At 52.0% G+C, this 14,869-nt stretch overlaps 2 protein-coding genes across 6 annotated transcripts in view; one reads left to right on the top strand and one right to left on the bottom strand.

Moving 5' to 3' along the window:
• Positions 1–3,821: 3,821 nt before the first annotated feature.
• The window catches only part of TET3 (tet methylcytosine dioxygenase 3), a 113,863-nt gene continuing 102,815 nt past the window's right edge, over positions 3,822–14,869 (top strand). For 2 of the 5 annotated variants that reach the window (XM_032653273.1, XM_032653275.1), the window contains exons 1-2: positions 4,973–5,147; positions 5,965–6,690. In XM_032653273.1, the coding sequence (XP_032509164.1) occupies positions 6,388–6,690 (303 nt within the window). In that variant the 5' untranslated portion in view covers positions 4,973–5,147; positions 5,965–6,387. Of the gene's footprint in view, positions 3,924–4,972; positions 5,148–5,964; positions 6,691–6,949; positions 7,059–13,579; positions 13,634–14,869 lie in introns of those variants that run through there. The other 3 variants (XM_032653274.1, XM_032653279.1, XM_032653276.1) reach the window with 3 other exon arrangements.
• Positions 3,959–6,389, bottom strand: LOC116764039 (basic proline-rich protein-like). Its single transcript, XM_032652257.1, has 2 exons — positions 6,375–6,389; positions 3,959–5,497 (listed from the first exon to the last, which is right to left on the bottom strand). Exons 1-2 carry the CDS (start codon positions 6,387–6,389, stop codon positions 3,980–3,982), a joined length of 1,533 nt encoding a protein of 510 aa, XP_032508148.1. The 3' UTR covers positions 3,959–3,979.

The raw sequence follows: 14,869 nt of genomic DNA on the forward strand, positions 1-14,869 counted from the left end.
TGCAGCAGCCTGAGTCCTTAAGTGGCTATGGAAAACAGAGCTCCTGTTGGTCCCCAGGAGACATATTTCATGATGGAGAAATAAAGTTTTGTCAAACCACTGAGACCTGGGGATTGCTTCTTACTCTAGCACAACTTAACTGATCCTGACTGATACACCCAGTCAAATCAAGGTTTGGGGGCACCAAGGCCTTTATTCCTGTTGGGTATTTAGCATCTTGAGTCTCCGAGTCAATCAAAGCTCCCATCCTCCTGCCCTGCCCCCTTAGGTTGGAAGATTTCCAGGTTATTCAATCTCTTTCCCATTATGAAGGGGACACTTGCATGCTCCTTGTAAGTTATGTACCTATTTTATTGAACCTAAATTCAAACTGAAGTCACAGAAATAGCTATGAAACATGAAAGCATTTGTTGAGTTATCCAAAAGCATAATCTAGATACCCTACACGTGTCACACTAACCAGGGCATGTCCAAAAGCAATGCACTAACGAATCTCCCTTTCACCAAAAGCAAAATGCCAGTTTCTTCCCCCAGAACAGCCCTGGCACTGGTAGGCTAATTTCAGAGGTCCTGGACTGAAGGCCTCATTCTGACACTTAGTAGTGAATGACCTTGGAAAAATTACTCCTCTGAGTCCCAGTTCCCTTATCTGTAAAACGGTTATAATAACAATAATAATTATGTCATAGAAAGAAATGGAAAGTAACATTTGCACATTTGGTGTACGAGCCACTCTGCGGACAGAACTGGAAAGGGTGTGGAAGTGCTTTGCAAAGGGAAAGCTCTATGCAGATGTAAGGTGATGATATTTTTAACCAACGCATGACCAAAGAAGAACACAACAAAAATCAAATGAACGTCCCAATGCCTTCAGTCTTTAAAACGAAGCTCAGGTGTGGACATTGGAGTATATTTACATTTCTGCAAAAGGTCCCGTAATACAAAGCTCATTCTTCAACTAGGACAAATTGCTTATTAGCTAAAGGGAAGGAGTGAAGCCAAGTGCCTCAGAGGAGGTCAGTCACGTTCAATCATTTGCAGGTTGGGCAAACACCCAGCAGTGGCGGCCCCACGCAGTGGCTTCCTGAAGAACCACACGCGCGCACATCCAGTTACACTTCTTGTGTCCTTTGCCCAGTACGGAATTAACTTCAGTTCATCAATGGAAGCCCTACTTATTCCCCAGCCCCACCTCCGTCCCCATCCAGCGAAACGCCCCCTGCCAATTCTGTAGCGCCTGCAGTCCCTCGGGCTCTTCCTTCTCGAGACGGGATTTCCCTTTCTAGTCCTTGGGGCAGCAGCGCAGCCAGGTCCTAACCTCACCGGAGCAACTGCCTAAAAGGTTCTGCCCTCGGCCGCTGGGGGTGGGGCCCGCCAAGCCGATTTATAAAAGAAGCCTCCCGGGGTCTGCCTCCTCTAAGCGCCTCCGGCGTGATCTTGGCCGGCGCCTAGGTGCTGAACTTGTTTCTCGCCCGCTTCTCAAACTCGAGGGTGCAACGCCTGAAGGGCTTGTTAAAACAGAACGCTGGGCCCCACCCCCAGAGTTTCTGCTTGAGTAGGTTTAGGGTGGGGTCCGAGAGCTTGCATTTCTAACAAGTTCCCCAGGTGTTGGTGACGCTGCGGACCTGGGACCACACTTAGTGAACCACTCACTCACTGCCTCTGGTTTCAGGCTGCTTTCAGATAGAGAGGCTCGCTCGCCACCTCCACGCCGGTCCCAGCTGTTCTCCTGCCCTGAGCGCTGGTCCAGTAGGAATAACCCGGCAGCTCAGGAGGCTGCAGACCTAGGAAGGCAGGGCCTGAGGAGTTTGGAGTTCATTTTGAGGGCCCCTGAAGGGTTCGTGCAGGTAGGAAAGCAAGCAGGAATAAACCCTGGAAGCCTGTGGGTGCTTGGTGTTAACCGGGATATTTCATTTATCAGGCTCTACTGACCTCGTTTCTGCATTGAACACGTATTGATTGGGTGCTTAGCTTTAGAGTTACAAAGGTGAAAAGACAGGGTCCCAGCCCTCCAAGGGCTCATAGTAACTGGGAAGGAAATGTGCAAATGATTATGATACTGATAAGATTTTCCTAGGGAGGCAGCGTCAAACTTCTGGGGAGGGAGAGTGTGTGGGACTCTGGAATCTGTCTGAAGAGCTGGAAGAGGTTTCATGGAAGAACTGGCATTTAAGCTGAGACTTGCAGGATAAATGGGAACTTGGCGGGTAGAAGGAGTAACTGGGAAGGGGTTGAAGTGGGAAGGGGTTTCCTTGGGCAGAAGGAATGAATGACAAGACTGCTGAAATACAAGGCTCCAGAGGGAGACTGACAGCACATCTCAGACCTGGGACTGGTTTTCCCTCCTACCTCTCTGGCAGCTCCTTCTGTCTCCTTTGCTGGCCCCTTGTCAGCTGCTGTTCCTCATGAGCTGGTGTTCGCCAGGGCTCTGGCCTGGCTGCCTTTTCTTCTCACTCTCCATGTCCACTCCTAGTGAGGTCCTCCACACCTGAGGCCTCACGAGCTGCTCCCTGTTGGGGCCCACAGCCCAAGCCTCACCTCCTCAGCTCCACACTCAGTTCCACGCAGATGTCCCCAGGCATCTTTCCTCCTGTACTCTGCCTTGGTGAATGGCACCAGCATCCATCTTGTTACCTAAGCCAGAGGATTTTGTAAAATGACCCTTTCATAGATAGCTGGTGAAGAGTAAACTGGCACAGTAAATTGCTGGTGCCATTCACCAAGACAGAAAACAGGAGGAAAGATGCCAGGCTCAAATTCTGAGTCTACAGTTCACTAGCTGAGTAACCTTGGGCAAATAATCTCTTTCCTTATCTGTAAAGTGGGTTTAAAGATAGTATGTACCTCACAGGGTTTTTAATGTGGATTAAACAATAATTGTTACTTATTAAGCACTTTTTAAGTACTTTACTTGGATTCCTTTGGAGATGATGAGTACCTTGTCCAAGGTCACTCTGCTACCAGGTGGCAGAGCCAGGCCTGGAACCCACAGTTCCCTGACTCCTAAGCCACCCTCTTCATTGTCACACTATCTGGAGATTGTCTATCAAATAGGGAAATACTTGCAATATAATGTTAAGTAAAAAGTGGACAGCAAGCTGCATAACCAGTGTGAGTACAGCCATGTTATTATTTTAAAAAAGGAAATAATCCACAATAGAAAAGGCTAGAAGGAAATATAGCAAAAGGTTAAATGTTGTATTGGGGTTATTTTTGTCTTCTAATTTTCTATTGCCTGTTTTCTTTAATATACGTAATTTTTACTAAAACACTTAAAACGTTAAACATTCATTACATAAAAAACAAAAGTCCACAAACTGTTCTCATGTTTGACTGAAAATTGCACTCTATTGGTATCTCTTCTCAGTTCTAGTCTTACTTCCCTGAACAGAAATTCTTTCCTACTCTCAAAGGCCAGAGTAGGAAGTAGGTATTGCAGCCATGTTCACCGCCCTCCCACAGCTGACAACCTGGCCACTGGAGCAGGCTGTCAAAATCAGGCCTGTGGGGAGGGAAGTTCCAGACGGAACCCGGGCTTCTCCTACTGCCTATGGCTTTCTGGACAGCGCTACTTGAGATCAATTACTTTTTTTTTCTTCTTCTTTTAAATAACCGGCCGAATGCTCTTTTTCCAGTTTTGGCTGAGTTGTTAGCTTCATCCCGGTGGCGACGCCTGCCAGATACCTGGTTCCTTGAGCACCGCCCAAACTGGTCAGGCCAGTCCGCCCGTGGTTGTTTCTGCCAGGACTTGCCCGTGTTTGGGTGTGTGTGGGGTGTGTGTGTGTGTGTGTGTTAGAGACCCACCCTTCTCCCCAGCAACCCAGGTAGGTGGAAGGAAGCTTCGGGGACCAGCCTGGCAGTCAGGCCCGATGGGTGGAGCTGAATTAATCTAACCTGGAATTTCAACTTGGCCTGAACAACAGGTGAGGGGAAAAAAAGCAGCAGAGAGAACCGGCAGTTTGGCAACTGGAAAATACTCTTACGCCTTGCCCCTTGGCTGGAAAATAGCTCGGGGTGACTTTTCAAAGTGTCTGCGCTGGGTTATAGGGCTCGGTTGCGCCACGGCCCCCTCGGTGGCTGTCCGAGCCCCTCCTGAACGCTGTCCTCCTCGGTTACCCTCCGCGACGCGCCCGTTTCCCCTCCTCTGGGAGGCAGGGCGGGGGTATCGGATTAGTCTTTGTTTTCGAAGCGAAAGAGCCGAGAGCGGCGCGGGGGAGGCTCGCGATGGTAGGGGCCCGGGGTCCGCCTGGGTAGGGCGCTCGGCCGTCACCCCCGCGAGGGTGCCTCCCGGCTGGCCCTCGGCCCCTGCTCGCGGGTATCCCCTCCTAGCCGGCCAGGCTGACTCGGTACGCAAACGCGCGATGTACCCCATTGTCCTGCCTCGGAATGAGCGAGCGAGCGGCTGCCAGGAGAGGGGGGTCAGTCGGGCCCGGAGCTCAGGACTCCCGGGGGCGCCGGGGCCGTCCCAGGCCGCTCGGCCCGCAGGGAGTGGCAGGAAGTGGGGACACCGAGGCCAGCTCCGCCGAGGGCCTAGACTGGGAGGTCCGCGTGCCCCACCCCGCGCCGCCCGCCGCGCCCGCCCGGGCTGCAGAAGCGCCGGAGGGTGGTGGCGGCCAACCGGAGGAGGGCGGCCGGGTCCCGGGAGGACCGACCGCTGGGGAGGGGAAGTACTGCAGGTGCAAAGGCGCGGCGTCCGGGCCGGGCCCTGCCCCCACCCGCTCGAGGACTGCCCGCGCCATCCCCTCCCCCTCCGCGGAACTCCCCCCTCGCGTAGCCCCGAGCCCGGCGGAGAGGGCGGCGGCGGGGCCGGCGGGGCTCGGCGGGGCTCGGCGGGGCCGCACGTGCGCGCCCTCCCGGGCGGGGGAGTCCCCGGGCGAGCACGTGCCGCGGCGCGCGGGGGGCGGGGAGTCCCGCGGACGCCTTCATTGCTGCTGCTGCTGCCGCCGCGGCCGCCGCTGCCTCTTCCTTCCTCCTGCGCCGTCCCCTCCTCGGCCCGGGCGGGGGGCTCCGTGCGCCGAGCTCGGCCGGGCCAGGCGCTCCAGGAGGCGGGCGCCCCAGGCGGCGGCGGCGGCCGCGACGGTGGTGGCGGCGGCGCGGGCCGGGAAACTTTGCCCCTTTGTGCGCTCCGCCCCGGAGGCGGCGGGCAGGTCGGTGCAGTCGGTGCCTTTCCGGCTCCGGGGTGGGGGAGGGGAGGCGTGGGGGGGGGCCCGGCCCGCGGAGGAGGGGACGGCCCGGGGGCCGGCCGGGGGGCCGCTACTTTGTTGCGGGAGACGAGGCGGGGGTGCTGTGGATCACAGTGTAGCGGAGCCGGGCGGGGGCGGCGGGGCGGGGCGGGGGCTGCGGAGCCGCCGGAGCAGAGCGGCCGAGGCCCCAGAACAAAGGAGCCCGAGAGGCTGCGCGCGCGCGCCGGGCCTGAGCCGGAGCGCGCCCCCCTCCTAGCGCCCCCTTGTCGGAGCGGGCCGCCCTCACGGGTCCGGCCGTCGGGCGGGGAGCGCGGCTGGGCGGCCGGCGCGGGCTACCCCGGGCGCGCCCCTTTCCAGGCCGCTTCCGTGCAGGGGGCGCCCGGGCAGCCCCGCCGAGTGAAGCTCTCTGCAAACTTTATTTTGAAAGCTGTGCTCCCTTGGGGAGGGCCTAGCGACCTCCAGTGAGGGGTGTGTGGGAATTTTGGCAAAACTCTCCCAAGCCCATGGGGGTGGGGCGAAGGACAACTTTCTTAGAAATCTCACCTTGACCACCCCGTTAAATTCGCCGTCCAGGTTTCCTTACCACCCCGTCAGGCCCCAGGCCTTCTCTCTCAGGGAGCGGGTGCTAGTGTGCCCTGCCAGAGGTTCTGGGCAGAACTTCATGAGAGCAAGCCCATTCTCTTCCCCCATCTTCCCTTTTCCCAGAAGCAGGAAGAGGTAACATGTGAAAGTTGTCCCCGAGCCCCGAGTGATGCGCTTCCCCTTTCTGTCTCTCTTTCAGGCAGCGCTGCCTTCTCCATCATCCTGACCCGAGAGAAGAAATACCGGAGGAGAAACTCCTCACCCTGCCCTGCCCCCATCACACACCTACTGGCATACCTCATGCCTGGGTCCAGAGTGGGTGAGGGTGAAGAACCCACCCATCCAAGATGATCCCGTCTCTGGGGACTGCCGCTGGTGTCCTCCCCCAGATCCCGGGCCCCATCAGGTGGGAGAGTGGCCCCCAACTGAGTCCTATGAGACTGCTGCAGAGGAGGTGAAGAGGGGTTGAGAAGAGGCACCCATCCCGGAGCCTGGAGCTACTTGCCTTCGCCTTGTAGATTTTGACTGCTTTAGGAGAGAAGGACCTGTTGGTGGCCTTTGGAGGCAGGAAGCTGGACTGTGGCTCTGTCCCAGCACCTATGCCCCCACCTCTGGCAGCGTCATGAGTCAGTTTCAGGTGCCCCTGGCAGTCCAGCCAGACCTGCCAGGCCTTTATGACTTCCCTCAGGGCCAGGTGATGGTAGGGGGCTTCCAGGGGCCTGGGCTCCCAATGGCTGGGAGTGAACCGCAACTCCGAGGGAGTGGAGATGGGCGGAAGAAACGGAAACGGTGTGGTACTTGCGAGCCCTGCCGGCGGCTAGAAAACTGTGGGGCTTGCACCAGCTGTACCAACCGCCGCACACATCAGATCTGCAAACTGCGCAAGTGTGAGGTGCTGAAGAAAAAAGTGGGGCTTCTCAAGGAGGTAAGATGGATCTTGCGTGGCTGCCCTGACCCTTCCTTGAGGGTGCTGTGTTCACAGGGGTCTTGCTAAAGCCAGTTAAGCCCACTCTCCCGCTTTGATCCTCCTGGTCCAACTTTGAGTGGGGCCATAAATAGGAGTGTTGCTGTCTTTGGAAGCTGCTTTAGACTCCTTTGCCGGGCCGACAATTGATGGGAGAGGAAACGGGTTGTAGAGGGCTCTGAGCTAGCAGTCTCATCTCTGATGTTTGCATTTGATGCAGGACAATGATATCCAGCTTTATCTCTAGAAGTTCCTTGTCCTGCTTGAAGCCTCAGATGTGTTTCAAGGTCACACCAGTGCTTGGGTGATGTGGGGAGTGATGGTGTCAGGTAAGGGTTGGAGGCTGATGGGTTTGGAAATAAAAATTTGGAGTGACACGGTGTTTTTTATGCTTCCCTGATGCAGTGGGATGTTTCTTTCCCTAAATCTTTTTGGGTACCATCATTTTTGGGATGATACCTAAAAGTGTTTGGGAACTTAATGAGAAACCCATGATTTGGGTTTCCCTACTAAACAGTACTTCTTGAGGTCAAGGACCATTTATCTCTGTGTTCTCAGGGCCTGGCTCAGTTCCTTGGTGTGTAGTAAGGACTCAGATACCAATTGAATGAATGAATGATTGTTTTTGAGACACTGTCAACCCCAGGAAGGAGTACTTCCTTAATTATGAGCAGGGAGGCAGAGAGAGGGAAGGAGTTGGAATGAGAGCAGAGGAGGAAGTGGAGAGGCAGTGACCCTGCACTGGCCATCTTTCCTTTCCATTCTGGTGGTGGGCTGCCAGCATGAGGTTGGTAGCAGCTGTAACAGCGGAGAGTTGGCAGAGGTAGGGACGAGTGAAGTTGAGCAGCTTGGGAGGAGCAGTGTAGCGGCGGAGGTTGCTCCAGGCAGCGGAACTGGCGCTGGACAGAGACGGAGGCCTGCACAGTCTGTGGGACTCCCCCGCTCTGCCACTGATTTGTCCGAGGGCTCGGACAACTCAGGTCCGCTCTCTGGGTCTGTCTTCTGCCTGGGGAGATGCAGGGGTTGTGCTTGATGGCCTTTGAAGCCCTCTCTAGCTGGGCTGGAAACCGCTGTACTTCTGAGAGCCGGGGTACCTGTGGCTTCCATGGGCTGGCGGCTTGCACTCGGGATTTCCCTGACTGCTGAGTTCAGAGCTGTGCCGCCAGCTTGGTGGGGCTGTGGTCCCGTGGCTGGGAAGAAAGATCCCAGTGTTTTGGTCAGGAAAGTGGGTGTTGCTGGGGTGTCCCTTCTCACCTTGTCTTGCCCACTCCCTGTGGAAGCTGCATATCACGGTCCAGGGACGGCGGACTGATGCTGTATTTCCCCGGTCTCAGGTTAAAGCAGACATCTGGATCACATCTGCAGCTCCCCACCCCAGCCTGGGAGACTGTGTCCAGCTCCTTTATGTTGCTGGTGTTTGGGGGAGTTGGCATCCTGCTGGCCCAGTGCTCTGTGGGTCATTTCTGAAAGGGGGGTGGGATCAGGGATAGGCTTCACTCCTGGGCATGAGATCTCGTGTTTTGGTATAAGTAGGACCTGCCTCGTCTACCTTGTAAAGCTTGCTTCCTGGTAGGGTTTACCTCCTTCTCGTCCACCTTTCTCTCACTCCATTCCTCTCAAACCCTGGGGGATGAAGCAGGCTGAGCTTTCTGGGCTGGAACACGTGGCTCTTGTGAACTGTGTTTAAGCTCTTCTTTCGGCAACAATGAGGCATACCTGGGTGAAAGGGGCTGGGAGTGAAGCCAGGGGCCTGTCATCCTGGTGTGTAAGCTGCTGGCCTGGGCTTCCGGTGGTCGTGGTTAAGAGACCGGGGATCTGGCTTGGCTGAGGCTTAGAGACAACCCGGCGGAGAGATGTCTGCATCCCTGTGGACCTTGCCATGGCCGGCTGCCCCTCTAGGCCCCCAGGGTCAGGAAAATGTGGCTGGTGTCCTGTGATCCCCCCTGGACAGAGGGCCCACGTGCTGATCTGTGCACCTGTGCTGTCCCATGACAGAGTTCTCCCAGTTTCTGGAGAAACAATGGAAAGGGGACAATGGAGTGAGCTTTGTCTTAAAGTTAACTTTCTTTGACTTAAAGAGCAGTACTTTGTTTTAAGGATAGATACTTTCTATTTCTTGATGTTTAAAAGTGTGCTTTTTTTTTTAATGAAATGGAGGTGTTGATAAAAATTAGATCTATTTTTTTTTAAAGTCTTTACTTGGCAAAATACAAAATGGTAACTAGTGTCTGTCTCCACAATTTTTTAAAATTGGTCCTTGAAGGCTGAAAGTGTGGGAACCACTGTCCAGGCTACACTGCATTTGACGAATGTATCTCTGGCAGAGTTGACAGGCCCAAGAGGCTGTGCCCGAGTGAGGGAGCCCAGGGAAGCAGCCCAGCGTTTACAGCCCCCAGGGAACTGCTGAGACCTTCACTAGGTCTGAGCAGCCATGTAGCAGAGGGGACCTGTCCCAGGATTTGGGAGGTCAGGAAAGGAGGAGACCCATAGAACTTTACTGTTTTTCAAGCTGTACATGCTGTTTATTTTTTTACTTTTATTTATTTTTTTATACAGTAGGTTCTTATTAGTTATCCATTTTATACATGTTAGTGTATACATGTCAATCCCAATCTCCCAATTCATCCCCCCCACCCCCGCCCCAGCCACTTTCCCTCCTTGGTGTCCATGTGTCCATACGTTTGTTCTCTACATCTGTGAGACCCATAGAACTTTAGAACTTGGCCCCTGCTCTTCAAGTGGGACAAGACACAGCATCCCAGGAGCCTCTTGGGAATCAGACCCTCTCTTTGCACCTGTGCTTCTCAGCGTATCCTCTTCTGGGCACCTTTCTTTACTTCCATCCTGTCTCTACGTCCTCCAGCTTCCTTTGGGGCTTCTTCTGAGCTATCTGCTGACAGCTGCTTTGTGTCATCCTGTGAGAGGGGGAACATTATCTTGACTATCTTGTCTTCCTTCCCTGCTCCTCAATTTTTTACCCAGTGCGGGTAGGTGGTGCTGCAGAGCCCATCTACTCAGAAAAGTTCAGCATTTTAGTAGTAGAGGCAGCTCCCAGGGCTGGTCCTGTCCACCACAGATGTAGGTGACTACTTACTTCTCTGGGCCCTAAAGAGAGGTAACACATCTGAAGGTGTTCATTCCTGTAACTGGGGTCTTCCTTCCTAGTTCCAGGGAGGATTTAGATCCTAGGCTGATGTCGGAGGCTATTTGACTTCCACATTCTTTTTACCTGAGTGGTGGCTTGTAGCACAAGGAAGACGGCTGATTAGAAAAGTAGGATTTGGTGAGTGTGAAGATACAGAACCCAAAGGGCGGGCTGTGCCACTGACTCTCTTGAGCATTGGTGTTTTCATATGTCAGATGGGTTAACCCTTCTTTGTGAGGATTAATTGAGATAAAATATGCAGAACATCTAGCACATGGTAGGTAATCAGTGCACGGTGACAACACATGCCTAGAACATCTAGAAAAGAATTAATCTTTATGCATAAAAATTGTGTCTGTTAGTCTCTGAGCTTTAATTGTTTATTAAATGTTTGTTTCAAGACATCCCTGCTCGCTCATAGAACGGTGGGGCCAGGCAAAGGGAGGGAGACATTTGCCGGCCTCTTTGCTGGGGGAGGAGGCTGGACACCCAGGAGCAAGGAGCCGCTGTGGCCCAGGGCCTGACTGAAAAGTTGCTCATGGTGAGGGACGTAAATGTCTGATAAAAAGGGTAGGAGAAAACCCCTTTGTGAGAAAAACTTCCCTAGAAGTATGTATACATAAGACTGGAAGCATGACCGAGAATGTTGTGGGTGAGAAATGAAGAGAAATAGAAATATATATGGTGTGTCTAGCCCTCAGCCAGTTGGATTTAGTGGCTGAAACAAAGCCCTGTGCCAGTTTTGAGACAGGATACCTTGGAATTGGGGATCTCTCAACAATATCAGAACCTGACCACTTCTTGCCTCACCTGCTAGTAGCTCTGGCTTCCTGCAGATGGAGGCTATGAGGAGGGATGCTGTCAGGCTGGCACCAGTTACCACCAGCAAAGGAAGAATTGATTGGTAAAGTAGAAGTGATGAGACTCTTCAGAGAAAGGGACCCCATCTCAGCATTTCTGAATCCAGTGAGAAGCTTGGGCAAGGAGAGGTGTTTACCATAGACTTCAGAAAATTGTTTTTCAGTTGTAAACAGTTTTAACCCCATGGCTACAGACTCTAAAAGGGAAGTTAGCTGGAGGGGTAAGATTGCTTTTGAAAAAGGAAATGCTGACTTAACAGTCCTAAATGGTGCCCTAAGGAGGAAGGTGGTGGGACTGGGGAAGATCTGAACCATCCATGTGGCTGCTTGGGCTGCTGTCTATGAGTGCAGATAGTAAAAGACCATGCTTTTTACATGGAAAGGGGTGCGCTTCAAGTGTAGTCTGACGCCTTAAGAGGGACATAAGGGAGTCCAGTGGCCAGAATGTGCTGAGGTGGTGGAAAATGCTCAAGACAATAAAAGGCTTTTATATATTCCCAGCAAGAGCATAGAAGGAAGAGACAGTCTTACAGTTTTGGAGCAGAACTAGTGACAGAGAGAGAGAAGCCACTAGATCCCTGTCATGCCAGGGAGTATAAACTGGGGAGAGACCACAGCATGTGTGGTTAGGAAAGGAGAGCCAGCTACCCTACCTGAATCTGAGTCATTCACTCCCTACTGCACACCTTCAGATATACTCATGGAATGATATCGTTATGGAATTCTGATGATTGGAAGAGGGCCAAAAGACCAGAGACAGGCAGAAAGTTCCATTTTTCAAAGAGATTTTGGAAATTGTAAACCAGTGTCAGTTTTTGACAGTTCTAGAGCAGATTTTTTAGAAGGTGGTTCGTGAGATTTAGAAAGACAGTGGTGAGCTTTGAGGGTCCCTGTGGTTCTTTACAAAGAAATTCAGTCAAACCAATGGGCCTGGATTTCTGCAGATAAATGTTATTTCCTGCCAGCTTCGTGGACAGGTCAGAGGACCAGTTTTTATTTAAAGTCATCCTGAAGAGGGCACAGGTATAACTGCCTTGTTCAAACTTTTAATCAACCAGTGTGGATCAGGGATTCCACGTTGGGATCACCTGGATCCCACCCTCAGGGATTCTAGTTTGATTGGTCTTGGGTGGATCTCTACTGGGCTGGGGGTCCCCAGGTGTGTCTAATGTGTAGTTACAGTGGAACTCCTCTGACACAGATGAGAGCTGAATGATGGGCACCCACCAGGACTCTTTACTGAAAATTGCTCACCTGAGTCTTAGGGCACCCGAATGGTTTACAGCCATACTTACTCCTTGCTAATCAGTGGACCAGCAGCCTCGGCATCATCTGGGACGTTGTCAGAAATGCAGAGTCTCAGGCTTTACATCAGAATTACTGAATGAGGATCTGCACTTTAACCACATTCCCGGGTGATTTGTATGTCCATGCGAGTTTGCGGAGCCGGTCTATGGCACTTCTGTGAGTGGAGAAGGGGACAGAAGTGAGTCTTGATGAACAGAGGTAAAGAACTCCAGTTGCAGGGACTTCCCTGGCGGTCCAGTGGTTAAGACTTAGCCTTCCAGCGCAGGGGGTGTGGGTTCGATCCCTGGTCGGGGAGCTAAGATCCCACATGCCTCGTGACCCAAAAATCGAAACATAAAACAGAAGCAATATTGTAACAAATTCAATAAAGACTTTAAAAATGGTCCATATCAAAAAAATCTTTAAAAAAAAAAGACGTAATGGGAATAAAAATTTGATATATTACACTTAAAAAAAAAAGAACTCCAGTTGTCAACAAGGGTAAGGAGGGTGATCCAATCCATTTACCCTGTATGCCAGGGAGATAAGAACGTCTTGAGACTTACTTCATGTTTATTCTTGTTTTTCTGGAGTCCATTTCTTTCTAGTCTAGTGAGTTATCAATAAAAGAAGCCCTTTAAGAACGTGTGTGTGTGCTCTGAGAACAGTTGGGAAAGGGTTCTCGGAAGATGTTTGCTGCCCAGCAGTCTGACTTGGAACGTGGGAGCCCCACGAGAGAGTAGTAGCTGGTGGTAGTTGTGAACAGGAGGAGCACACCCATAGAACCCGGGATCTCATGGAAGGGTCTGGAGGCTTAGGAGCTGAAGGGATGTGTGCCCCCTCTTCATAAGATGTAGGTAGGAGCAGGTGTGATCAGTGGGTAGGTGGGTCGTGGCAGCAGTAGTCGTGGGATTGCAGATATTTAAGTTGAATGATAGAACAAGGGGTTAAGAAGATTGGGGGCAGTCTGGAACCATGGGCCTCAGCCAAACTCAGTGGAATTTAATCAGGGCAAATCCAAAGTTCTGCACTTGTTTTTCAACAAAGAAAGAAATGGCAGGTAGGAATAGCTGAAACTCTGAAAGGTGTGTTGACAGCCTGTCTCTAGGAGCTCTGTCAGAGTAGTCACATGCAGGACAACTGAAGAAGATGAGTTGTTCAGCTTGGAAATGAGTAGAGGAACGCAGGCTAAGACGAGTCCTGTGTGGAAGAGGGAGTCAGTTCCTTTGTGTAGGGGAATGTGTGGAACTTTCATTCGAGGGTAGAAGTTAGCAGGTAGACTGAATCCATGTTTGTTTGTTTAACATCTTTATTGGAGTATAATTGCTTTACAATGGTGTGTTAGTTTCTGCTGTACAACAAAGTGAATCAGCTATAGGTATACATATATCCCCATATCCCCTCCCTCTCGCATCTCCCTTCCACCCTCCCTATCCCATCCCTCTAGGTCGTCAGAAAGCACTGAGCTGATCTCCCTGAATCCATGTTTGAAAAAAAGAATTTTCTAACATTTATAGCTGTTCCAAGACTGAAGAACCAGCCCTGTGCCTGCGTGGGTCTGAGTAGAGGACGGATGTTCTGGCTGGGATGTTACAAGGACGTCCTCTGTCAGGTGGGGTCTTCCACACGCGGTGGTCTCTTGCTCAAACTGTGTAAAGTATAACATATTCCTTAGACAACTGCGTTGCAGAAGAAACATCGCTCTTAGGCCATAACGTTTTGGGTCAGTTTCTAGACCTGATTGATCTCAGACCTAGGTTGGAATTTGGTCTGTAAACTCTGAAAATTTCAGCCAAGTGTGTGAATGTGCAGGGGTATATCTTCTCAGGGGAGAGGGGCTGTGGTTTTCAGCAAATTCTCAAGAGTATTCATGACCTCCCAGATTTAAGAAGCATGCATGCTCTCCCTGAGCTGTCCAATATGATAGCCATTAGCCACGTGTGGCTACAAAAATTAAAGTCAATTAAAATTAGATTCAGAAACTCAGGCACACCAGCTAGCTGCCTTTCAAGTGGTTTGTGTGTTAGATTTTTTTATCAATATGAGTAGTTCTACTGGACGTGGAGTTTCCCTGCGTGGTCTCTGAACCCTCACTGAAGACTGTTTCTGGGTTGGGGACATAGCTGTCCCAGTTGGTTATTCCTGGAAGGATATTTTGGGATAGGGTTCCTGTTCCCACCCCAAGGTAAGTGGTGAGGGGTATGGAGGGGGGCAGTGCTTTCCTGGGTTCTGAACAACCCACGGCAAAGCTTTTTTTTTTTTTTTTTTTTTTTTAACTGAGCATCCTCTCTTTATTTATTGCTTCCCTTGAAGGCATGGGCCATGTTTTAATTATCTGCTGTGGGGAAAAACAATAGGAATGCGGTGTGGCTCCCCATCTGAAGGCGCTCTCTGAAGCTGCCTGGGGGAAAGTGGCTTCTCCCACCCTCACTCGTACCCAGCAGCCCTGGTGAACCTCGCCTGAGGGTTCTTACTGGGGCACATGCCCCACCCCAAGTCAGCAGTCACCTCTCTGCCTTGGGCCTCTCATCCTGGAGAGGGGAGTGTGGTGACTGGGTGAGTTGAAAGACCACATCGGGGGTCTCAGGAGTTTGTCACTAATTCCTCCTCCCCTTCCCATCACGTCTTTATAGTTCCCTTGTGGATTGAGGGCGGGATGCTCAGGAAGAGAGAAGGTGTTGGAAAGGAATACGACCCCTTTATCTACCTTGAGCCCTGCTGCCCTTTGGCTGGGAGAGTCCTTTAGGGTTGCTTTGGGCCTCTGCCTGAGTGTGTCTGTGCAGGGCCCAGGCTGCTGGCACACCTGGAGTGGACACACCCCTCTGTGGCCTTGTCTCCTGTCATTTGC

The sequence above is a fragment of the Phocoena sinus genome, chromosome 13 (genome assembly GCF_008692025.1).
Source record: "Phocoena sinus isolate mPhoSin1 chromosome 13, mPhoSin1.pri, whole genome shotgun sequence".
Taxonomy (NCBI): Eukaryota; Metazoa; Chordata; class Mammalia; order Artiodactyla; family Phocoenidae; genus Phocoena; species Phocoena sinus.